Source organism: Dryobates pubescens, chromosome 3, assembly GCF_014839835.1.
Source record: "Dryobates pubescens isolate bDryPub1 chromosome 3, bDryPub1.pri, whole genome shotgun sequence".
Lineage (NCBI taxonomy): Eukaryota > Metazoa > Chordata > Aves > Piciformes > Picidae > Dryobates > Dryobates pubescens.
In genome coordinates, this window is record NC_071614.1 from 8,277,825 (window position 1) to 8,303,043 (window position 25,219).

At 45.3% G+C, this 25,219-nt stretch overlaps 1 protein-coding gene across 3 annotated transcripts in view; it reads left to right on the forward strand.

Annotated features, from left to right (window-relative positions):
* GAREM1 (GRB2 associated regulator of MAPK1 subtype 1) overlaps positions 1 to 25,219 on the forward strand; it is a 106,320-nt gene that overhangs the window by 3,138 nt on the left and 77,963 nt on the right. For 2 of the 3 annotated variants that reach the window (XM_054179643.1, XM_054179644.1), the window contains exon 2: positions 22,250 to 22,390. In XM_054179643.1, coding sequence (XP_054035618.1) covers positions 22,250 to 22,390 — 141 coding nt within the window. Of the gene's footprint in view, positions 1 to 22,249; positions 22,391 to 25,219 lie in introns of those variants that run through there. The other variant, XM_054179645.1, reaches the window with a different exon arrangement.

The window sequence follows — 25,219 nt, forward strand, 5'->3', positions numbered from 1 at the left end:
TATGGTGAATACAGTTTTATTCTTTGAGTTTGGATGTGCACCTCCTGGAAGCATGCCCTTAAGTAGTTCAGTTTGATTTCTTGACAGAATGAAGCTATGAAATATTTATGTGTGCTAAATTTGGTCCTCTGCTAAGAAGGGAGGGCTTTTCCTGATGGTGTGGGATGAAGGAGGAATGGGAGGAAGTAATCTGTCATTACATCAAGATGCAGTTGGAAGTGCTTGGCCAGCAGTGCCTACTTTAGCCATCTAGAAATGATAAATAGGCCAACTTCTGGGTTTTGTTGGGTTTCTTTTCAGATGAAAGTTTGAACCCGTTTACTTGTCTTCCAGGTTATGTTTTTGGATGCTGTCAAGACACAAGTCAAATTTTGTTTGTTTTGATCTGTTTACGTGCTGTAGTATTTTGCTGGTGAATATTGTTACCTAAATTGAACAAATAGACTAAAAAAAAATAGAGTAATAAAATATCTGTCACTCTTGAGAGGAAGCAAAGAGGTTTTTCTGTTGTTTGGGGTGGGTTTTTTTCCCCAACATATAGAACAGCTTAAATATTTCTAAAGGATAACTCGAATACAAAGCTGCTGAAAGAGTGCTTATCACCATACCAAAGAAAATGAATGGGCTTCATCTCACGCTGTGGAATTCTCTGAGTGGGCTGCCTCAGATGAAAAGAAGCAAGGCTCAAAGAGCCAGGAGAGAGGAGTGAGCTTTGTGCTGTGTTTTTCCTGTCCTCGCCCCCCTGCCATCCTGATCTGCTTTGTCACAGCTGATTCCCAGCCCAGTGACACCAAGAGGCTTGTGGGTGGGTGCAGTGGGGAAAAGAGTTCTCTCTGGGAACCCACAGTGGGGAGATCTTATCAGAGTGTGGTTGTTGTAAGAGGGCAGAAGGTGAGCGGCGCTGGTCTGAGAACGTGCGGGTGAGCCTGGGCTGCGTTGGTTGTCTTCAGATCATTGCTAGAAAAGGCTCAGAAGGAAGTTGTGCCTGTGACTTGTTGCTAATGCTGAAATGATGTCCTGCATGATTATCTCAGGGCTTTAAATGGCATAATTCTTTTTCTGAGTATTGTTTTAAGGTTAAGATCTGAAACATACTGTTTTACATAGAGCTGAGCTTCAGGCTGGGCTTTCTTTCATAAGCTTACTGCTCCCTTTGGACTGCAGGAGTCTTGTCATTCTTTTTCTTAGCAGAGCTCCCGTTTCCCTAGCTGCTGTCACTGTGTTTCCACAAGAGCAGCCTTTGCTAGCAGGTAGTTTTCACCCACAGACTGGGTATGAACTGGAAGAGTTCACAGAAATTGATAGTTTGTGTACAAAGTCTGAAAGTGTCTGTGATTAAGAGGGCAGGTGGTCCTGTGATTTTATCTGTTGTTTTTTTATCTCAAGGGATAAGCATAATTAGGTGTTATCAAAGATGTTGTGTTATGCTCCTGGGATCAAACAGAGTGGCACTTGTCCTCAGCCAGAGTAAAGTGATTCCCTGCTGTGCATGGTGTGGAAACCGTGCTGAATGTTTCTGGGAGACCATGGATCTCGATGAGCCACTGAGGCTCCAAAGGAAATTCTTCTTTATGCATTTAGAATCACAGGATGATTTGGGTTGGAAGAGACCTTGAAGGTCATCTAGTTCCAACCCCCTGCCATGGGCAGGTGTAGCTCCTGTAGTACACCAGTTTGCTTAAGGCCCCATCCAGCCTGGCTTTGAACATGAAATGTGTGGTTGCTGTAAGATGAAATGGCAGAACTAGTGGTTATAAAGAAAGGAAAAGTCTATTAAATGGGTAACAAATTTACAGGGTGATTTCATCTTCTTTACCCCCAGTGAACTCCTGTGAATGTCAGCAGTGGGTGACCAGTGATGCTTGTGCTGCTCTGGCTCCTGAGGATGAAGAGATTTCACTTGCTTTATTTCAGATTCCCTTTTTCTCTCCCACTTCAAAACTATTGATAGTGATGTCCATCTACCCTAGTCACATTCAGGGGAGTATTGTTCCTTGCAGCACACCTTACTGTAGGGTTTATTCTGGTTCCAAATACCTGGAAACTGAGCAGCCTTGCAGCTTATCAAACCCATGGCAGTCAATAGAACAGCATGGCTGCGGAGATAATGAACGGTTTGGATTGCGTCACTCTACAAATGTGACTTATCTGTGCAGCTGAACAATGCTGCAAAACTACAAAGAGCTTTATTCTTTCAAGGTCTGAATGCTGCTATCTCTGCTTTAGTTGTCTCCAATGACCTCCTTCTTTTGAGAAGCTAGTGCAGGCTGTCTCAGTAGTCTGCTATTGAATAAATCTTTAAAAGGGATCATGTGGGGGTAGGACAGAGCTTTTTGAGTGGACCAAGAATAAGGTTTCAGATACGTTCAGACCTGGGCAATGGCTCTGACTGATTTCCCACTCTGGGTATGGCTATCTGTTTTGTACTGTGGTGTGGTAGCTGACAGTTCTCATCTCCTGGGCAGATAGAGAAGTGTCCCCGATGTAAAGGCAAAAATTCTCAAGATGTGCTGTGTCCTTATGACTTAATTTCTTCCTTACATGCTGAGCACCTTTGAAACTCCAACTGTTTGTACAGTGGACTTTGCCATTGAAGTGTCATCTCTGAAGCATCTCCTCTTTGCTTCCTCTTCTTTCCTCCTTTATCTTGTGGTCTGCTCTTTCCATCAACACAACTGAATGAAAAAATAATTGCCAGGTTGCCACCAACCACTGCTCCTGGTTTTTTGTTTAGATTGTTTTGGTGTTGGTGGTGGTTTGGTTTGGTTTTTTTCCCCTTCTGACAGAGATGTGTTCCAGAAACATTTTAGTGAAAACACTTTTAATTCATTTAAAATCTGCAGCTCCTGAATGGTGTCTGTGAAGATTATTGTGCCCTGCTGGAGATGGAGGCCTGTAACTTGGCAACACCTATTCCCAGGTGTACCACAGGCTTCCAGTGAGGCAGATGAAGAGTTCAGCAGTGTACCTGGTTTATACCTAAAAATCCATTATTCCTTTGAGCTGCTTGGCAATGATGTAACACAGAATAATGTGTTCTTTAACCAGTATGCCATGGGGACTACACTGGACCCTTGATATTGTGTAGGCCTGCTAGGATGCTGAATATTTGCCTTGCTCTTATTCCTTAACACACTTAATAAATGTTCTTATTCTTTTCTGCCATATGCAGGGTGTGAAACACAGCTCTTTGTTTCAGTTGCTAAAGTTTTGACTATTAGGTGAAGCCCTTGTGTAAATACCTGGCCAAACTTTTCTGGGATAATTCAGCTAGTTCCAGGTATTGGAAGAGGAAACACCATTAGTCTTTTCCTAACTGGAATTCAGGTTTAAATCCAACTTTAAATCAGTGGATAAATTCCTAGAGGAAGCCTAATGCCTTGGCATTTATTCCTTTAAATTCCCCCCACCCCCTCCATTTAAATTACCTGTTGCTCTCAGACAAAGCACAAGATAGACATCAAATCAAAGGAATTAAGGTGTCTTGAACAGTTAGTAGAACCCCTAATCTTTAAACAAATGTGGTGTGATGAATCATACACTGCTGTTGCAAGATGTAGTAGTAAGGAATGGGACAAGTCTGGTAGGAAAAGAAAGGTTTTGTTGTTCTACACTTTGTAAGTGCTGTTCTGGAACTAGGTGTTCCTGGCTTGGGTGATTGCGTGAATTGGCACTCCCTGTAGCAGCCCAGCGAAGGCAACTCCAGGGAGTATGCCAGGATGAAGTGCTGGAGGATTTGGATAGCGTGGTCTGGTGCCCCAGGATTCCATGGAAGTTGTGGGAAGAGCTACAGCGTGTTCCAGTGGTGGTTTGTCAGCAGTGAAGGGCATGGGTGTTGCTGTATTTCCTTTTGGCATTAGGAGTAACAAGTTGGTTGAATTAGGGAAGCTTAAGTCTCTGCCCTATAGGAAAATATTCATCATCTTAATGTGGATTGCATATGACTCAAAACCAACCTTCATAAAACCCAGTGAGCCAATATTTCAAGGCTGAAAATGTTGCTTTTAATGGTGCTTCCCCTTGGAACGAGTTTTGCATAGCATTTGTGGTCAGTGATTTTCATACCATGTACAGGATGAAAAGCTTGTGGAGCTGCCTCCTCTGCAGCTCCACCTGGAGCCACAGCTGTACTCAAGAGGGCTGGCACAGAGATGTGAAGTTGAGGTGTATAAGCAGAGTGAAGAGTCTGCCTGCAGAGGATTGGGGCTACCTCTGCTTTGCAGCCTGTGTGGCAGTGTGCACATCAGTGTAAAACTGCAGCTATCACTGCTCTGCCAGGGCACCTGCACACTGGGCTGGGGCGCTGCACCAGCAGGAACAGCTGCTAACAGCTGCTCTGTCGTGGTATCTCCTGTGCTGCTGCAGCACGGTGGTGCATCAGGCTTCTGGCTGTGTGCTGGGGGGTTAGAAATACCTTCTTGGGAGCAGGCAGGGCTTGGGAGTCCAGCCTGCTTGTCCTGCAGTTTGCTTTGGCTTTCAGTTTGTGCAAAGGAGTGGTCAGAAACTTGGCCTTCAGAAAGATGTCAGTGGAGTATCTATTGAGGAGAGTGGACAGGGAAGGAGGCAACTACGTTTGGCTCATACAGGGCATTAACACTACTGGGTGTTAATGTCTCTGGGCTTCTACAAATAACCAAGAATAAAGACTGTGTGTGTGTGTGTATATAGATAGTCTCAGAGGCTGGGAGATGCCTGAGTGCTCAAGCTGATGAAGTTAGTGCTGGACTTGCCTCATGTCAGGGCTGAACCTTAGTGACTCAAATGTAAATATGATGTAAACCAAAACATGCTGCAACCATATTTGTGAATCAAGCAGGAGAAACCATTCTGCAGAGTGGTGGCAGTGGGGAAGTTGGGGGGGTTTCTGCTTACAATCAGAGTTGGGGGAGTGGGCAGTAAAGCTGAATATGAACTAAAAGCCCCCTTCAGCATACCACCTGCTGCTCTCCTTGTGGTCTTTGTGCCTTCACGACAAAACCTGTGCCTGGTGTAGGTGAGGACCTAGCTCAAAGGGCAGCAGGTTCCCAGGGGAAGCTGAGGGGCTGCAGCTGCAGGCTGGGGATGACCAGCCATGGCCTGGGCTGCTGCACAGGGCTGTGTGTCCTCTGAAGGTAAGGTGTGAGGCAGGCTGCGTGGCGACATGGTTCCCATGGCAGGAAGGATGTGGGCTGGTTGGAGAGAGTCTAGGGATAGACCACCCTGAACTGCTTATTCACTGTGTCCTGAAGGGAGAGACTGTGCCAAAGCCTGACCCAGGGGTATGAGAGGAGAAAGGGCCCTGTGTGTACCCTACTTAGTTATTCCAGAACTGTGTCCTCTGGTCTTATCCAGGCATGTCCCTCCTCATGCTGACACAAGCTGGACTGCGACAGAGCGCACTCACCTTGCAGCTGGGCTTGTAAGAGTCAACACTCTGAAAACTCAGTGGCTAAATTACTTCCAGGAACTGTTTCAAAGTAACCCACAAATGCTCAGATACACCCTCCCCTGTGTTTGTTTTTCTGTTTGCAGCTTGTTGTTGTTCCAACTGACAGTTTTACTGGTTTGCCCCTCTAAAAGCAAGCACTAGCTGTTGATGCTTCCTGGCACCTGACCATTTGGGAGATGAAAGAGGCAATATTGGGGTGGGAAGATGAAGGAAACGTTTTACTTAAGGGGTGGGGAAAGTTAAAAAGGCACACAAGCCCAGATCTTTTCTTCTTGTCCAGCTTTCCTGTTGCATCTTTCACTGGGTCCCTTTGGGTCATAGTTGGATTCAGGGAGCTCTTGGGCCGAGTTTGTGTCATTCAGTCTGTGCCCCAAGATAGTGTCCTTCACTTGTAGGCTTCTAGTAGGTGTTGCAAGTTATCTGCAGTTGTTTCCAAGGTCAGTAAGGTAAAATACTCAATACTGCCCAAGAGTGCAGTGAGTTGCTTTCATTTCTGTTATCCCATCCTTTCATCTCTTCCAGCATTACTGTGACATTGCCTGCTTGGCCTGTCCTCCAGATTCTTATGGCTCCTGTGCAAACTCTGCTTCTCCATTGCTCCATGCTCTTGTCTTTTTCCTCCTTGTCCTCTTCTTTTCCCTCAACTTGGAACAAATCAAGATGTTTCTTGGTCCAGGCAGCAAAATGATGTTTGGCTGTGCGTGTACCAAGAGTGGCAGCTGCTCTTACGTTACCAGAGGTGAGAAAGCAAGCAGGGAAAGTTATTTCAGACATCCTAGAGACTTGAAAATTTCTCTTCACAGACACAGAAAGTGGAACTACAGCTTGTTGCTGCTGCTGTTCTGGGCTTTGCTGCAGAGAGGTGGTTTTATATCAGTGCAGGTAACACGGGGTCTCCCTCTGTGGAGTCCTGCACTTGGCTGTTGATGTGCTGTGTGCTTTAGCTTCAGTGAAGGGAGTTCTGCTGTGTATTGGTAGGCTTTGCATGAAGTGTGTCCTTTTGTTGACCAGCACTGACTGCTTGACATAGAGAAAGTGAGTGGAGATGGTGTATTTGTAAGAAAGTAGTAATCCATGTCCATTTGTTATGTGATTTGACTATCTGGAAGGAGACTCTTACATGTAAATCCCTGCTTCCAAACCATGAAGCTATTCCTGCTTCTCTCCTAAGAGTTTTGTTCAGGCTACTGTCCATTAGAGATGAAAATACCTTTTCCTCTTTGAAGAGGGCCATAACCATACATGTTGGGTGTACCTGTGATCTTACCTGAGCTGCATTTATGCAATTTCATTATAGTCAGACTTCTTTTCTTTCTCAGTCTCCAAATGTGAAGCTAGATTATCCTGAGAGCAGAAAGACAGAGAAAGCCTTGGTGCAGATGTGACTCAGAGATGCTAGGGCTCCATTTACAAATACAAACTGTGAGTACCTACATGTATGTGTTATTGTGGTCACTGAACCCAGGATGTGGCTGCAGCAAGGCTGCAACACCACTGCAGCTGAATGTAGGGCAAGCTGGAGGAGATCACTTCTCTTGCATGTTTTATGGCTTGCATTGTCAAATGACATTTGGGTTCCTGTCAATGTATATAACAGAATATCTGAAGACCACATGGCCTGTGGGCAAAGATAAATGTGCCCTCAAGGGGAAAGGGAAGCATGATGGGCTTGTCTTCACTCTGCTCTGTGTGCTCTCACCGAGAGCAGCTTTCACCTTCCCAGGAAGGGGTTTATTTCACTCTTGTGCCATAATAAGATAATAGGAATTATATCGAAGGGCTGCTGTTCACTTACCACTTATGGGTTACTAAAATAAAGCCATTCTTTTTATACCTTACAGTTTCAGTGTAGATTTCTCTGAAACAATGGAAATACATTGCCTGCAGGATTGGGACTGTTCTTGATCAGAACGGAATGAGGTGCAGCTTTGCCTGCATCCCTCTTGTCAGCATGCCCGTATTGCTCAGATGCTGTCCAAACAGGTGCCTAATTCCCCTTGATCATCCCAAATTTTTGTGGTTGTGTGTGATCAGCCTGTGTTTGAAGAGGCATTGCCCTCTTGCTGGTGACACTGGAGTTTTTCCAGGTTGGGCAGGAGAGGTGGCAAGGGGGATAGCTAAATGGCAAAGGCAGTGGCAGCCCCATGAAGCAAGTGCCAAGTGTGCACAATCACTTAGTGCCTGCGTGGTCTCTGAGGGCATGGGGAGATGGGCCAGGCCACTGGGCAAGCAGCCAGGTGGCAACCCAACTTCAGAGCAGAGCTGAACTTCTGCTTTCTTCTAGCTGTTTTTATTCCATCCTTAACCCAGGCTGCAGAAAAATTCAGAGGCAGATTAAATTGTAATGATGAGTTCTTTCAGAGCCAAAGCAAACTATGCCCGAGCAGCTCCTGCACTTGGACTACTTTAATTGGGAGCATGTCCAAGATGCCCCAAGTTCAAACAGGGATCACTGCAGTGCCACACAAAGCAGCATAGTGTCTCTTTAGGACTTGGGGTATATAATGAGAGGACTGAGCATGTCTACTTGGATACTATTTTAAAATATCATCTAATTATAACTAACTGTCGATGAGAGCTCCCCGGATCTCATGCTGTGCCCAGAAAATGTCTGAATGAATAGGCTGCTTTTCTCTCTGCCAGGGCAATCTAGAATCAAATTCTAGGTCTTCAATTGATGAAGTTGGTAGGGTTAAAATTTTTTCTTCATTGGCATCCTGAATCTAGGGAGCTTTACCCATGCTTCCCTGACCAGGCTCCCGACCACTGCATGCAGGAGGAGGTAGGTGACTTCTGCAGCAGCTGAGGTGCACAGCCACCTTCAGTTTTGTTAATTAGGGCAACCACTCTGTATCTATGCTGGGAAGTAAGTAGGAAGCCAGGAAAGCATGTAGTACAATACTAAATGCTGACCTCCCACCTCGAAATACTAAGCTTCTCCAGCTAGGCACCTGATGCTAAACAGGCACTTGGAAATGTATCCTGCAGTGGACCTCATGATATTTATAGGTCTGAGCAGGAGCTTTCTAGCATGAGGAAAGCTTGCCTCTAATGAAGCAAAACCTCAGCACTCTTAATGAAGCATTTAAAGGGGCTGATTTGGATGGCAGCAGGCTGCCCAGAAGTCTCATTACTGCTGTGTTTTTCTTTTGTTCAGGTAGTGCTGTCCTTCTCTTTATCCATACCTATCAGACTGCTTATGAAAGCTACTCTCTGGATTCCTCATTTCCAAACCTGGTGTGAAGGGCAGATAAATATTTTAAATCTATTTCTTCCCCCCCCCAGACTTTGGCCATGAGAATTCAAAATGGAAAACAGACTAAACATGAGACAGACATAAAAATTCCTCTCTCTCCCTCTCTATGGTAACACTAAAGTAGGCTGGAACCTCTCTTGCATGCACTGAAAACTTACTTAGCTTTCTCTTCCTCTGTATTTCTAACCTGTGATCGCTTTTAAGTGCGGTAGAAGTTGGCTTTCCTTGCTTTTACTCATAACACTTCAGATTTGTGAACTTGGGTGACTTCAAAACCAGAAAACTTTTCTTCCATGAGAATCTCAGTTTTCAACTGAGTGTTTCTAAGATTTATTTATTTATTTTTCCCTTAACATAGACGTTCTCATGATAAATAGTGGCCACTATTCAATGTGGTGCAGAGGTTTGGAGTAGTTTAAAGAGCTGCTGAGACTTCTAGGGTGGTTTGTAAGTAACCATGGTGAATGACTGATCTGTTGGTTCAGTCTTGCAACTAAATCTGTTGTGAGGAGGCAGCAAATCTGCAGCTACATCTGATGATGCTCAACATTAATAAGAAGAGTGATTATGACAGCAGCAGAAAGTTACTGTGTTTTGGAATGCAAATGTTAAAGATGATGTTGTACTGACTGTTTTGGGTGGGTTTTTTTTCCACCCCGTGTGGGGGTGGAGAGCAGTCTGTGTTGAGAGATGTGTTTTGGCTTGTTTGGCTGGAGTTCATGAAAAGTAAGGTTTCTCATTTGGGGATGTTTGTTCTGAAGGCTTGAAACAAACACAAACAGATCTTGATGAAATCTGTGTTGTTACTCTTCTTTTTTTTTTCCTCCCCTCCCACTGGTTTTCTTATGAACACAAAGAAAGCCAGACGGCAGGGTTCGAACTGTGAGGTTGCTAAAGTCAGCAGAGCATTTACCATCAATGACAGTGGCACCAGAATTCTACTTGGTGTTTGTTTAAAACATTTGTGCTCCCCTTCCCTGCAGTAGGTCAAACAGGTTTTTTTTGAAGGCTCTCTGAGATGCTGCCTCTGTGTATCTGCAGCTAGAGAAAAGCTTGCCCTGGAACAAACTGGATTTTTCAGTGGATTAATCTGTCCCATAGCCTTCTAACAAGATTATGGTTTATGCTGATTTGTTGCAACAGTACTGGTATATCCAGTCATTCCAATAGCAAAATGCTAATCCTAAAGAAATAAATCTGTCTTCTTGCTGGCAGGCATCAGAAGGATGGGGGGGATGGGAGTCTCTGGCTCCCTCGTTAGGGATTAGTGAGTGATAGCTTGAGTTCAGCATCAGTTGGACTGAAGCAATTTGATCGTATCAGGCTTTTGCAGAGGGATTGGAAGTTGCAGGAGTAAAGCCTTATCTCCTTTCTCTTGATTGTGAAATATTTAATGGTCACCCCGAGCAAAGTTTGATCGCAGTGCCATGAGGCTGAAGGGTTACATCAATGCGCAAAGTGCCACAAGATGTTAGGCCATCTGGGGATGATGCTGTCCTTGCCCCTTCATCTCTAAGCAGGCAGGGTTGGTGAAGCCAACTGGGTGCCCTTTTGTTCAGACACCGTGGAAGGCTATTGCAGCAATGGTTGTGTTTCATCCAAGAACAAGGAGTACAGTGGAGAGAAAGTTACCCTTGGACAAACTATCTCCTGGGTAGGCGCATCTTGCCCATCTCTTCCTGAAGCTGTGAGAAGATTCGGTGTCTCCCCTCTGTCCAGGGCTGAGAGAAGTGCAATTGCTGGTAATGGACCATGCTTCAGACTATCAGTTTCAGGAGGCTGAGTGTCTCAGTCTGGGATGGGCAGGGTTGGATTCTCCTGGGTGTTTCCTTCATGGTCTCTGCAGCCAAGTACCAAAGAGGCAGTCTGAAACTCATGGTGAGTTTGTGAGGCACAGCCTGGACTCATCTCTGTCTCAAATAACTTATTATTTATTTTTTTACAGCAGAGCCTTTAAAAATATTACTGTAATGTAAAAAGCAGTTCTGAAGACCAAGTGGTCGAACCTTAGTTTAAGAGACAGGACACAAGAATTTCAACTAATTTGGCCTGATCTTCCCTGCTTTACTCAGGAGTTTTTTCCACTTTCTTGCTTTTGGCAAAAGAAGGAAGAACATAAATCATCTTAAGATCAAAATGAGTAAGAATCCTTATGCTGCCAGGGAGAAGGCTTTTACCCACTGAGAGTTGTGAGGGGTCTATGCAGTTGATGGAGGGTCAAGTCAATAGTACTTTGGATTTCTTTGGGGGGTGTGGGGGGGGGGAGGGGGTTGATTGCAGTCTGCATTGTGACAGAAATCCTGCTCGATCGAGATGATGGGAACCAGCACGGACCAAGGGAACAATTAACCAGAAGTGGGTATGGAAATCTACTCAGCAAATTGTTTGAGAAGGAAGAAGGGAAGCTGGAGTTTGATTATCAGCAGTCCTAGATACAAGTGCAATTTCTATTCCTGACCTTTGTGTTGCAAGCCTAAAAGGTTGTGTAGCTGGGGACAGAGTCCTCTGCTGCTGTTCCACCGCATTCAGCCATAGTCTGAATGAGAGCACTGTCAGGGCTTTCCTAATGAACCTGCCCACTTGAAAATGTACTGCTCTACATTTTTAATGTATAGCTCTGAGATGTTTAAATTTTAACGTGGTTGGAGCTTGTTTTGGTTGGGGACTGGTGGGTGTGTGTGTTTTTTCCCATCTTCCTCCTAGAAACTACAATATTTGCTCCTTGAAATTACAATATTTACCCTTTTAACTCGCTGGCAGTCTGTATTTAGGCTTTGCATGATACACCCACGTGCAAGTTGCTTTGCTTTTTTTAAAACAAGGAAGTTTTGTCTGATCAGCTGTATAATTTTTAATATTATTATTTTTTTTGGTATTAACTTCTTTTTGTGTGTCTGTGTGGAATGCCAGAGTGAGACTGATCACACGGGGAGGCTTTGAAAGCAGTTTTTTCTTTGCTAGTAGTCATGTTTGCTACAGTGACATGCTCTTTTCACTTCTCTCCCATTAGGCATTTTATGCAAGAGCAACTCTTCCAAGTATCTGTTCAATCATAGTGACAAAAAACCTCATGAAATTTTCAAACCCTGTAGATCCAGCGTTCATTGATGTTGCTGCAAGTGAAGCTCTTCGTGTAACAAAATTGGTTTTTTTTCCCCATTCCTTTGTTAAGAAGCATTACAAGGGTGTGAAATTTTTCCATCTAAATTCCTGCTGCTACTTCCAGCTGGAAAATTTAGATGATGATGTCCTCCTAATGAACTTTTTCCTCTGACCTACATCATAGTTTTCTTTTTTTGTGGAGGAATTAGCACTGGTAGGCTGAACAGCTCTTTGAGATTTGACCCAGTAACCAAGTACAGTGCTAAAGCTTGAGCAAGCAAACCACCCTGCTTTAATATTTATTGGTCTTTGACATTCCTTGAGGTATGTCTCTATAGATAAACACCCAACAGATGATCTGCAGTGTGATGCAGCATTCAGGAAACAAAAGGTTTGAGTTCCTCCCTCCAGCTTCCCTCAGAGGTAGAAGTTGTTTGTCCTAAGGAGAGGTTGCATGACCTGATAGGTAATGAGATAATAAAAGGAGATTATTTGTCCTTCTTTGATTCTTGAGACTTAACAAGAACTTTGTGTTTCTGCCCCCAAAATGTAAATTCCAAACTCAACTTTATGCAAGAAGAAAGTTTTGAGTATTAGTGAAGGGATCCAGGCAAACCTTAGAGCAGCCTTCCAGTGTTTGAAGGGAGCTACAGGACAGTTGGAGATGGTTTTTTGACATGGGCATGGAGAGATGGGGCAAGGGGTAATGGCTTCAAACTGGAAGGAAGCTGGATTTAAATTGGAACTCTGGAAGAAGTTCTTCCTCATAAGGGTAGTGAGGCTCTGGAGCAAGTTACTCAGAGAAGTTGTGGAGGATCCAACCCTGAAAGTGTTCAAAGCCAGGTTGAATGGGGCCTTGAGCAACCTGGTCTAGTAGGAGGTGTCCCTGCCTATCACAGGGGGTGTTGGACCTTCACTGTCTTTAATGTCCCTTCCAACCCAAACCATTCTATGATCTGTAGGAGAAGAGGCACCTATTCTGCCAGTGAGATGTTGCTGCAGTAATATAGCAAGAGTGCTGGAGCTGAGGGCTCACACACTGAGCCTGAGTCAGACAGAAGCTGACCTGTGCACTGCTGCAGTTTCAGTCTGCCTGAAACAGCAAAACCACTCAATGACTTTAGATGAGGTTCATGCTCATTTGCTCACTTGTTTATTTCCTTCCCTTGATGACAACTGCTGTTAGGTGGTTATGTATGACAGACCTGCAGGTATTTGATAAACAAACAGAGCAGGTTTGTGTTCTCCTGAGTTACCATATACTTCTTTTGTTTCTCCTCCATTGCATATGGAGAGGGTTCTGTAGGAGCAGAGTCTTGTCCCCCGAGTGAAAGAATTCATAATCCAATAAAAAGAGATGCTAAGCCTCAAAGGTACTGGAAAATGGACTCCTTGGAGTTCTCTTCCAGAAGCCTGTTGCCCATGTGGGGGGCTTTGGCAATATGTTTTTCAAAGATCTTGTATTCCTACTAACATAAAAACAACAAACAGTGCAGCGTTTCTTGAGTGCTGGTGGTGCTTCCATGCGTCTCTGGGTCAGTTGAGATCAAGTCGAAGTTAACAGTGACAAAGCTTTGTGATGCAGCCTGATGTACACACCTGGATCTTTTTTTTTTTTGGCTTATTTGCTTTGTTTGGAACAAAGAGTTGCTGTCTGCTTTGATTTTTTTGATTTGTGTGTGTGTATGGTTACACCTTGGCTTTTGTTGTCTTGTATTTCATGAGATCAGGAGGCCAAACAACCAACTGGCTGAACCAGAAACAAAGTGTTGGGACCTGTTTGAAGACTCTGCAAAGGATGACCCCAGAGGGTCACAGATTCCCTGATGAGAATGGCTGAGTTAGGATTGATTGGTTTTTATTTTTTGTGAAGGCAAAAGGATGCTGTGGTACCCAGCCTGGTTTGAACACCTGGCAATACCAAAAAGCCTCCCTTGGAAAGGCTGCAGGTACCTGTGATGCTCTCAGATCCTCATTGCCAAGAAGCCTGAAGACAGTGTGTGCATTGCCTGTAGTTAGTAGGTGCTCACTGTGCACACCTGGACCTTTCTGACCAGTGTGTGGTCTCTTCAGGTGTGCTGCCTGGGCTCCCTATGTTTAGATGGATCACCCCTGAGCTTTTATGCTGAGAGGAGGCCTTGGCTTCAGCTTTTACCTGCTGTGAATCCTCCAGCATATTAAAAGAATTCATCTTAAGGTGTTAGCAGTGTGAGATCTTATGACCAGCAGATGTTTGCAGAAACTCTAGTTTGCCTTTCCAAAAATAAACCAGTTTTTATTAGTTGACTGGTGCACAATGTTGTAAATTCCTTCTTTTGGAGTGGAAAAGCAGCACTGGCATTTATACTTGTGCTCACAGTGTGACCTCCTTCTGACCTGACATATTTCTGCATAGAGCCATGAAGTCCATAATCTATCTTCTTTTTTTTTTAAACAATAGATTATAACTTCATTTCTGGCTGGGGCTGTGCTTTGTTTTTCATGATGCAGTAGGATAATGTTAAGGTGTACCTTAATGCATGGCTCGTTTGGCCCTCAGCCAGGGAAAGTCCAGTGAAGCTTTATGCCCAGTGAAGCAGATACTGTGTAAGTAAGGCTCCTCAGTGCAGTGATAGCATGATAAATAAATTAAAACCTCACTCTTTCTTTTTTCCTCCCCCCCACCAGCTTCTACTCATTCTGAATACTCTTAGCTCCCAGTTGTTGCAAGATCAGCCTTGCTTGCTGTCTTCCCTTGTGACAGTAGCCATGTGCTGACAGCTCCTTGTAGTTGTTTGACAGCAGATGTGCTCACCTGACCAGACAGCCACTTCTTTTTGCTGTTTGAGAAGTTAACCCTTCATTCCTAGCAAATGTTGGTGCAAGCACAAGTGGGATTAAGTTGAAGTTGTTAACTGGTGTGCTTTTGTAGGCACCTGGCCAAGCACCCACTGAAATGTTTTTCAATGCTGCTGAGGTTTTTCTGTGTAATGATCACAGAATCATAGAATCACTAAGGTTGGAAGAGACCTCAAAGATCATCAAGTCCAATGATGGTGTGCAGTTGTGGAACATTATATGGAATAATGAAACTTGCCATCTACTTAACTGACCAAGGCAGGCTGGGTGATGCACTGGGTTGTATGGCATCTGTTGCCTTGCATGCAGATGGTGTTCAGGCTTAATGAAAACACATGGCCCAAAGTCTTGATGGGTTTCCCCTGGGGTTTCACAGGCATCATCTTCACCAGCTATTTCACAGAAGCCATCTTAGGTTTCCTTTGAGCTGCTGGTTCTTTTCTGTAAGGCTTTGTGTTGCAGGAAGAACACTTTCTGCTTGCTTCAACTGATATGTAAGGGACAGCATGCAGCTCACTTTACAGTCTTGTGCGGCGAATGAGACGAGAGAGGACTGTCTCTGTCACCACCTTCCTGGCAGGAGGAGGTGGTATCTGGTTCATCTGGTAAATGGTACCTTGCATGTGACTTCTCTTCCTCTGGATTGCTTGTTACCTGTTATGTTAATGTCTTCAGATGCAAAGCTTGTGCTTTAAGGCAGCCCTGCACAGCCTTTGCCAAAGTGTGTGGCATTACAAAGGGTTTATATTCCTGCAGATCACTGCTTATTTTTAGCAGTGTCGTTTCTGAGTGAATGAGTCATGTTGGGCTGCACATTTTGTAGTGACTTGAGTGCTAGCTTCTCAGCATTTGGAAGAGAACCTTAGAAGGTGGTTTGTGTTTTGTTGGTATGTTGTTTCTTGGTGTGGGTTTTGGTTTTTTTTTCATTTGTTTCATGATTTTTCTTTAGTGGTTGGTGTTGAAAAGTCATTGCTGTCTTTGGCAAACCAGTTTTTTATGTGTGGTAATGAGTCGAGGTGGGAGCACTCGGTTCTTTCAAAACTGGTGTGGTCTTCAGCTCTACTCCTGAGGCTTTGCTCTGGAAAAATCTGGAAATTTTAAAGTACTAAACTAAAGTGTTGCTGTTGCTCATCTTCTAAAGACACACAATCAGAGTGCTTTGAGTTAGAAGAGACCTTCAAGATCACCTCGTTCCAACTCTCCTGCCATGGGCAGGGATACCTCCCACCAGACCAGATTGCTCAGTGCACCAGAACAAGAGGACACAGTTTCAAGCTGTGCCAGGGCAGGTTTAGTCTGGATGTTAGGAAGAAATTCTTCATAGAGAGAGTGACTGCCCATTGGGATGGGCTGCCTGGGGAGGTGGTGGAGTCACCATCATTGGAGGTGTTTAGGAGGAGACTTGATAGGGTGCTTGGTGCCACGGTTTAGCTGATTAGATGGTGTTGGATGGTGGGTTGGACATGATGATCTTGAAAGTCTCTTCCAACCTGGTTTATTATATTCTATTCTTTTCATCCAGCCTGGCTTGAACACTTTGAGAGAGGAGGTATCCACAATCTCCTTGGACTACCTGTTCCAGTGTCTCACCACCCTCACTGTAAAGAATTTCTTCCTAATGTCCATTCAAATCTTTCCTCTTCTAACTTCAAGCCATTCCCACGTCTTGTCACTACAAGCCCTTGTAAAAAGTCCTTCCTCAGCTTTTTTGGGAGGTCAGTGCTTGCTTCGAAAGAAGTGAGCTCCTTTCTATGCTGCATCATTGCCATAAATAAACTCAGTCCCTGCACCAAGCCAGCCTCTGTTTTCTCACCTGGTTCTTACAAACTGCAAGTGAAAACAGAAGTTCATCTCCATACTTGGAGATATCCTGCTCCCAGTCTTGCTCCAGTTGTTAACTATTAATTTCAGGCTGGAGTGTTTACGGTTGCCGGAGCCAAGGTTTGCCAAATGTGGATGATCCAGTTTTGGAACTGGAAAGAATTATTTAAGAAGTATTGGCATTTGGTGTAGGTGGTGTTTAATAAGCATGGGGCTCCTGCTTAAGCAATTGCCTGGATCATAACCGTATAGACATGTGAAGACTTTTCCTTTCACGGTCAGCCTTTGCTCTGCCACTGCCCTTCGCCTAAGGTGGGCTTTGCAGTAGTAGTGGTTTTTAGGAATTGTATGGAAATGGATCTTGTAATTAAAACCTGGTAATACATCCTGTTGGCAGCGAGTAGCTGTTGCAGTGCCGCTTCAGTGACGCCCGATGCAGGCCAAATAACTAATCGTGGTCAGAGTGCTTATGGAGGGCAGCTTCTGTAGGAACACGCCAGCTGACTTCTCAGTTCAGAGGTGTGAGGCTTTTATTGTCAGGCAGGATGGGTGTTGAAACTGTATTTAGGGGTTAGGTGCTGTTAGCAAACCAAGGGTTTCTTAGTCTTGGGCGTTATTATGAATAAACTTGACTCATATTTTGGAAGGAGGTAGGCAGCTCAGAGAAGGGTGGGGAATTGCATGTGATAGTTCATTGCTTCTCTGACTTTCATTTGGGGGAAAAACCAACACAAGTAGTTGCCTGTTGATTCTTTGTAGTGGTTTAATTATACTGCAGGCATGTGGGGTGGGGAGGAGAGACTGAGAAGATAGAGCTAATCCATATTTGATCCTAAGAGACAAAACTGTTACTAAAGATGAGTGGCCCTGTGTTCTCTGTTTTCTCATAGCGTCTGGGTTTTGTGTAAGCAGCAGTGTAGGAGTATGTTGAATAGGTGAGAACAGAGTTGCATAGTTGGTGGATGTGAGGACTGCTGAGTTCTCTCCCACATATTTAAAATGTGATTAATGAAAGGCTTGCATAACTTGTGTGTTCTGAGACAGGGGAAAAAAACAGATTGGACTCGTGTGGCTGTTTTGCAAGGTGCAGTAGCTGCAAGGCTACGTCTGGGTTGTGCTTGGGGTGGGCGCTGAGTTGTGTAGCTAGGGTCAGGTGTCCTCTGCTTTGAAAAGTCCTCCTCTCCAGGAGGAAACTGCTTTAATGGCAGTGAACAAGTCTTACAGGGAGAGACAGACTGGAAGAAAATGGAAGAAAGAAGACAGTACGTGTTGCTGAGTTCTGTTGTCTCAGTCATGTGGGACTCTTCCTGTTGTTTCCTCCCATAGCATGGAGGCCATCGGTAGCCAGGAGGTTTTACGAGTCCATTAATCTCCTTGACAAGGAGCCTCTTCTTTATAAAGCAACGCCTGAAATCCTGCCTGCCTGGGGTTGAGAAAGATCAGGGCTTGGGCAGGACAGACCTGCTTGTTGTGAGGGAGCCGGGGGGACCGTGAACTCCCCATTGCATCTGCTCCACCTTCTCTCCTGGGCTCGGTCTCCCGTGGCAAAGCATGAAATTCGCTTCCGATGTAATCAGTTGGAGCAAATAATTGGTGTAGCAAGAACTGTGGTTTCCAAGGTTCTGTTTAAGAAATACAGCTCCTTGCAGCTGCAGACTTAATTACGTAGTCACTCTTGGGCCTGCCTTAGTTAATCTCTTCTTACACTCACCTGTCCCACCCAGTTGTTAGTGGAGTAACCACTTCAGCAGATCATGGCATGTGAGCCACAACTGGAAGCACCTTTTCATAATGGCTGTCTTTATTTTCTTGAGAATATCTTTCTCAAACACTTGGAGGGTGACTGAGGGACCTTGACAGGCTGGGCAGATGGGCAGAGTCCATCATGATGGCATTCAGCAAGTCCAAGTGCCGGGTGCTGCGCTTTGGTCACGAGAACCCCATGCAGTGCTACAGGCAGGGGTCAGAGTGGCTGGAGAGCAGCCAGACAAAGGGACCTGGGGGGTACTGATTGACAGCCACAGTATCACAATATCACAGTATAACTAAGGTTGGAAGAGACCCCAAGGATCATCAAGTCCAACCTGTCCCAACAGACCTCACAACTAGACCATGGCACCAAGTGCCACGTCCAATCTCCCCTTGAACACCTCCAGGGACGGTGACTCCACCACCTCCCTGGGCAGCACATTCCAATGACAAACGACTCGCTCGGTGAAGAACTTTTTCCTCACCTCGAGTCTAAACCTCCCCTGGCACAGCTTGAGACTGTGTCCCCTTGTTGTGGTGCTGCTTGCCTGGGAGAAGAGACCAACCCCTTCCTGTCTACAACCACCTTTCAGGTAGTTGTAGAGGGCAATGAGGTCACCCCTGATCCTTCTCTTCTCCAGGCTAAACAATCCCAGAGCTAAACAATCCCAGCTGTCTGATCATAAGCCGGCAGTGTGCCTAGGTAGCCAAGAAGGCCAATGGCATCCTGGCATCAGGAATAGTGTGGCCAGCAGGAGCAGGGAGAGGCTTCGAGCACAGCCCTGTGAGGAGAGGCTGAGGTAGCTGGGGTTGCATAGCCTGGAGAGGCGGCGGCTCAGAGGAGACCTTCTTGCTCTCTACAACTACCTGAAGGGAGGTTCATAGCGAGGTGGGGGTTGGTCTCTTCTCCCAGGCAAGCAGCACCAGAACAAGAGGACACAGTCTCAAGCTGTGCCAGGGGAGGTTTAGGCTGGAAGTGAGGAGAAAGTTCTTCACAGAGAGAGTTGTTAGCTGTTGGATTGGGCTGCACAGGGAGGTGGTGGAGTCACCGTCCCTGGAGGTGTTGAAGATGGGATTGGACGTGGCACTTGGTGCCATGGTCTAGTAGTCATGAGGTCTGTGGTGACAGGTTGGACTTGATGATCTTTGAGGTCCTTTCCAACCTTATTGATTCTGTGATTCTATGTCCCTGCTGCAATCCTGGAGGTAGAATCCTCTAGAATCCTCCAGAGTATAAGGCAGCGAAAAAAGCAAACCAGGTTCTTCAAAGTAGTTTCCCCACTGTCAGTGAAACCAGTAGAATACAAGTTCTTCCCTCAGATGTCGTTGGCTTTATTTATCTCTATAATCCTTTGGCTTATTGCCATGGGTTATAGAGAGCATGAGTGTAACTTTCTGAACCGAAACCAAGCTTCGAGGAACACCATATATTGTTGTTGTTGTTAGTGTTTCCCTCCCAAACTGCAAACCTCTGCAGCAAGCTGAAGATCATTTTTACACATTTGCCCTGTGAGCAGAAGGCAGGAGGTGGCCAAGGTCAGATGGTTTGGTGAAATTTAGCAGGTGCATGACTTCTGTAGCAAATATATTTGAACTGCCTTTAAATGTGACTAAAGAGGTCTCTGGTGCTGCATGACAGTTTTGCTTCTCTACCCTAGACTTTAGCAGGTCCCTTCTCCCAGCACACTGTGTGTGAGAGCAGTGATGCTTCCCGAGGAGCAGGGACTGCTGTTAAGCAGCCTGTCTACCTGGATGGGCTGCCAAGGGACGTGGTCTAAGGAGCACTTGGAAACCAGCTCTTTAAGTCTTCTACTTACCTGGAAGCTACTTTCTGTGCCATGAAAAAGAAGGAACCTGGGAAATGGTACCTTCATAGCAGCAAGAGTGACTGGTACTAAGAAGCAGTGTGTACCTTCTTGCCACCCATATACCCCACACTCCCCATAACAGCACTTCATCCACAGGTGTAAGTGAAAGGCTCAAATGTCCACAACAGGATCATTTTTTAACGTCTAACAGACCGTGGGACAACAGACCTGGTGGGGACCATCTCTTGAACTCTATGGGTTGGGGTGGCTCTGCTCCTTGTTTAGCCAAATCCAAGTTTCTGGAGGAAATAAGCTGAATCCTGTGGACAGAGCGTCGGAGCAGATGGTTGTAATGGTCTCTTCCGATTTAAAACCTCCCAGTTCTCACACACAGCAGTTGCTGCGTCCTGAATCGTGTAGGAGGGTGCTTTCTGATAGAATGGGAGCATGAAATCAGGCAGGAATGGGGTGTGTAGTAGCTGTTGCCTACGGTGGAAAAGATTGCCTGGTGTGGGCAAAAAAAAGCTCAATGGGAAGCCTCTCTCCTCTGCAGACCGAGCAGGGGAAATGTCTGCTGCCCCGGGCTGAGGAAAGTCTCGTTCTTTTAGGAATATCAGAGGACAGTGAAGAGTGAGTGCAGCTTTAGTAGCTAAAGGGGATGGGTTTTGTCCAAACTTGATTCCAGGGCTAAACTACTTAATTTTTGGCTATGACTGTAGAGGGCTGGTGGGAGAGAAAGAAAATGAAATTTAAAGCTTTGTTATTCTTGGCCTGTGTTTAGTGTCTACAGAGTGTTCCTGGAAGTTCACATGCCTCCTCTAAAGACACCTTGAGAGGCTGTTTTCTGTGTGTTTCGTGTAGGAGCACACTGAGCAGCACTGCAGGGATGTGAGAGCAGGCTGCCATGGTACACCCAGCCCCCTGACATGTTGTTCATATATCATGCCTGAGATGTATAGCTGGCACTTGGAGTAGTCTGGCTCTTGCAATTGCTGGAAAGCCAAGCAAAGCACTCTCGCCCTGACTGAGCACTGCAGGCAGTGGAGGAGGGGAGGCTGCTTGGCAGAAATGCAGGGGATTTGGTAGGGAGAGGGCAATGATGGAGAAATGGAGCTCTGGTTGTGTTTGGGATGGATTTGATGGATGCCAAAGTACAAGAGTATGAGAGAGGGCATTACAAAGGTGAGCTGGACATTATCTGGAAGAGGTTCTGCTTGAATTTATCTCCGAGGGGGGACTCTGGTGGTGGTGTGGTTTTTTGTTTTGTTGGAGGTTTTTTTTCTCCTCACTAAGTAGCAGGCTTAATTTCAGGCATAGGAATGGCTAAGTAAACAGTGACTTGCAGAGGGACAGAATGACAAAGCTGTGATCTCTGTATCTGCAAGTGTGATACCTACCTACTTCTTAGAGATGAGCAAGGTTGGGCTTCAGGTGGCTGCTGACCTTTCAACATCTGGAAAATGTTGCTTCCCCCCCGCCCTTTATTTAGAAAGCAAAAGACCTCTCACTGAGAGGTCATACTCAGTGAAATAAGCAGACATAAGTAGAGATATGAAAAGTCTGTTTGTGCAGAAAGCTGAAAAAGGAGCCCCAGAGTCACTGCTGAGTAATCTGGATTACCTCTATGGTATTGTATTCACACACTGAATTTGTTTGCTTTACATTTCAGCCCAGAGAAGAGAAGGCTTCTGGGAGACTTTAGAGCAGCCTTCCAGTATTTGAAGGGGGCTACAGGAAAGCTGGAGAGGGACTTTTTACAAAGGCATGGAATGACAAGATGAAGGGCAATGACTTCAAACTGGAAGAAGCTCAATTTAGATGAAAGGTTAGGAAGAAATTCTTCCCCATGAGGGTGGTAAGGCACTGGAACAGGCTGCCCAGAGGAATTGTGGAGGCTCCAACCTCGCACCGTTCAAAGCTAGGTTGGATGGGCCTTTGAGCAACCTGTCTGGTAGGAGGTGTCTCTGCCTGTGGCAGGGGGTTGGAATTAGATGATCTTTAAAGGTCCCTTCCAACCCAAACCATTCTGTGAACCTATTATTCTGTGTTTGGTTTGTGTAAGGTGAAGTCCTCACTTGTGAATTAATTGGATTGGTACCTTTCAGCTGTTTTGACATTTAGAAATAAAGAGCAATAGGAAAACTTCACAACAAGCATTTTATTCTTAATTGTTCATGCAGTAAGTGTGGTTTGTTGTTGGTTTGTTGGGGGTTTTATTTAAAGAAAACATCTCCATCTGTTTTGCAGGTGAGACTGTGGAAGGCCTTCGAGAGAGCGACTACCTTCTGATTCACTCCTGTCGGCAGTGGACGACAATCACAGCTCACAGTCTGGAGGAGGGTCACTACGTCATAGGGCCAAAGATAGAAATCCCTGTGCATTATGCAGGTAAAGCTATTGTTGACCTGAAGTGCCAATTCCCAGAGAATGAATTGCCTTCCACTTGCCCTGATGGCTTGCTTTGACAGAGTGAAGCTAAGCCTCTGATGGCAGTGTCTGTGACTTAACTCTTTAATCATGTTACAGAGCACAAGTGATACTGACCTGCTCCCAGGGCTACCCATAGATGTATTTCACTGGGCAGCACGTTCTCAGAACACGTAGCTACATAGAATTGCTTCAATCTGAGTACAGTTAATGCTTCTCATCTCTGCATGTGGTGACAAAAGTGCAAAAGTTTGAAAATACCTTGCAATGTTCAGTTAAAGATGGAATGGGTTTTACACTTCATTGCATATTCAGGCTGGAGGGGATTTTTGTTTAATTATTCCCATGTTAAAGGCCATGGACCCTTTGTAATAATACTGCAGGTATAGAATCATAGAATTGTTAGTGTTGGAAGGGACCTCAAGGATCATGTAGTTCCAACCCCCCTGCCATTGGTCAGGGACACCTCACACTACAGCAGGTTGCTCACAGCCACATCCAGCCTGGCTGCAAACACCTCCAGGCATGAGGCTTCCTCCACCACCTCCCTGGGTAGCCTGTGCCAGTCTCTCACCACCCTCACGGTGAAGAATGTCTTCCTAACATCCAATCTGACTCTACCCATTTCTAGTTTTGTTCCGTTCCCCCTGGTCCTGTCATTACCTGACACCCTCAAAAGTCCCTCCCCAGCTTTCTTCTCAGTCTGCCTTTTTTGATTATTTTGAGCTGATGCAGTAATATTCTTCCAAGTAGAGATGATGCAACCAATCCATGTTTGTTTTGAAGGTTTCAAATGATTTTTGCTTTCCTAGGAAATGATTTTTAATACTGTTTCCTCCTGTTTAATGTCACTCACAAGCTGAGTAGAACAATACTATATGAGGAGGCAGCACTTACCTTACTGCTGTAGAAAAAAATTAAAAGCTGGAAAAGCAGAAACCTGGGCTTGGTGTTTTACTTGGTCGTCTTTATAGCAAATTCTCAGTTGAGTAATCTACTCAGCTCATGTTTTACTTGGTCATCTGTGTAGCAGATTCTCAAATGAGTGATCTACTCAGTTTTCTTATGGTCATCTTTAAAATGCTGGTGCAGTGAGGGTGTGCTGAGTTGTAGAAGAGCTGACTGAAATGCTTTATTTCTACCTCATTAGTGTTGCAACTTGGGTGATGCACCCTACTTCAGTGATGAAACTTCCACTAGTTGCCTTCTTGCTGTTTCTCTTTGGGGTTCATGCCCTAGCTGTGGTTGCCCTGAGCCTTGTCAAGTCTGACCTGGAATATCTCTAGGGAAGGGGCCTCAGCAGCCTCCCTTGGGCAACCTGTTCCAGTGTTCCACCACCCTCATGGTAAAGAGCTTGTGCCCAGCATCCAATCTAAATCTCCTTCTCTCTGATTTCAAATTATTGCCCCTTGTCCTGTCACTCCAGGACTTTGTAAACAGTCCCTCCACAGTTTTCTTGTAGCTGCCTTCAGGTACTGGAAGGCTGCTATTAGGTCTTCCTGGAGTCTTCTCTCCTCCAGGCTGAACAACCCCAGCTCCCTCAGCCTGTCCTGATAGCAGAGGTGCTCCAGCTCCCTGATGATTTTCATGGCCCTTCTTTGGACCCACTCCAGCAGGTCCATATCCTTCCTGTGTTTGGGGCTCCAGAGCTGGACGTAGTACTCCAGGTGAGGTCTCACCAGAGCAGAGTGAAGAGGCAGAATCACCTCTCTGGCTCTGCTGGCCACACTGCTACCATTGGTTTCCTGAGCTGCAAGCACACACTGTTGGCTCATGTCCAGCTTCTCATCCACCAGAACTCCCAAGTCCTTTTCTGCAGGGCTGCTTTCTGTCACCTTATCCCCCAGCTTGTATTGATAATGGCTTTAAAACCTCTCTGCTTTTTTTTCTTAGTATAAACAGTTTCTAGTGCTTGTCCTTAGTAACATAGATGTGTGGTTTTTTTTTCACACCTCCTGGCTGTGAAATCTTCAGTGCTGTGGCCAGATAAACACTTCACTTCCTTCAAACTGAATGTTGCATTTTAAAATCCTCACTGTAATTCCTGGAAGAAGGAGAACAGAAAATAAAATGGTTGTTGGCATGAAAAGAAGGCTGGATCTTAAGGGTTTTAATAAAGCTTGGTTCTTAATCTTTAAAGAAATTAACAAAGACCTACTAAGGCTTTTCTGACTCCTCATATGCCATTCATTCATAGCTTAAATTTATACAGATACCAGCAAAAGCAAAATCTGTCCCCTAAGATACTGGGGGGGGGGGGAAATGTGCTTTTATTCCTGGCTTGTGTTAATGCAGGAAGAAACTGTGTGTCTAGCTGACAGAATGTTTTGCTGTCAGACAGTCTCCAGAAAATTCCCTGCCATAAACTCTTCATTAATGAGATGAAAATTGAGGGAAGTTCAGACACTGCCATGTAGCAAGGGCACTTGCTGAGCATGTGGTGGGCTCAGATGCTGCCCAGGAACTTCACAAAAATGGTCACAACATGTCCCATCAGGGCTTGCCTACAAGAAAGGAGAGGCAAGTCTGAACACATGGAGATTTAGTTGGCAAAGCACTGCAATCTGGTGCTTGAGTCCTAACATCTAAGTGCACTTAGAGATGACTTTCATACCCTAAAGATTAGTGCATGCTGCTCATGCAGAGATATATGAGCTAACAATGACTGTGCTTCCCATGCTACATGGTGCAGTGCCTCATGGTGCTGCTTTTGGGATCCAGCACCCCATGCTGAAGAGTTTGGTGTAGCTGCCTAAGGAGACTTGCTGGGCTGGCTGCTGACCTGACACA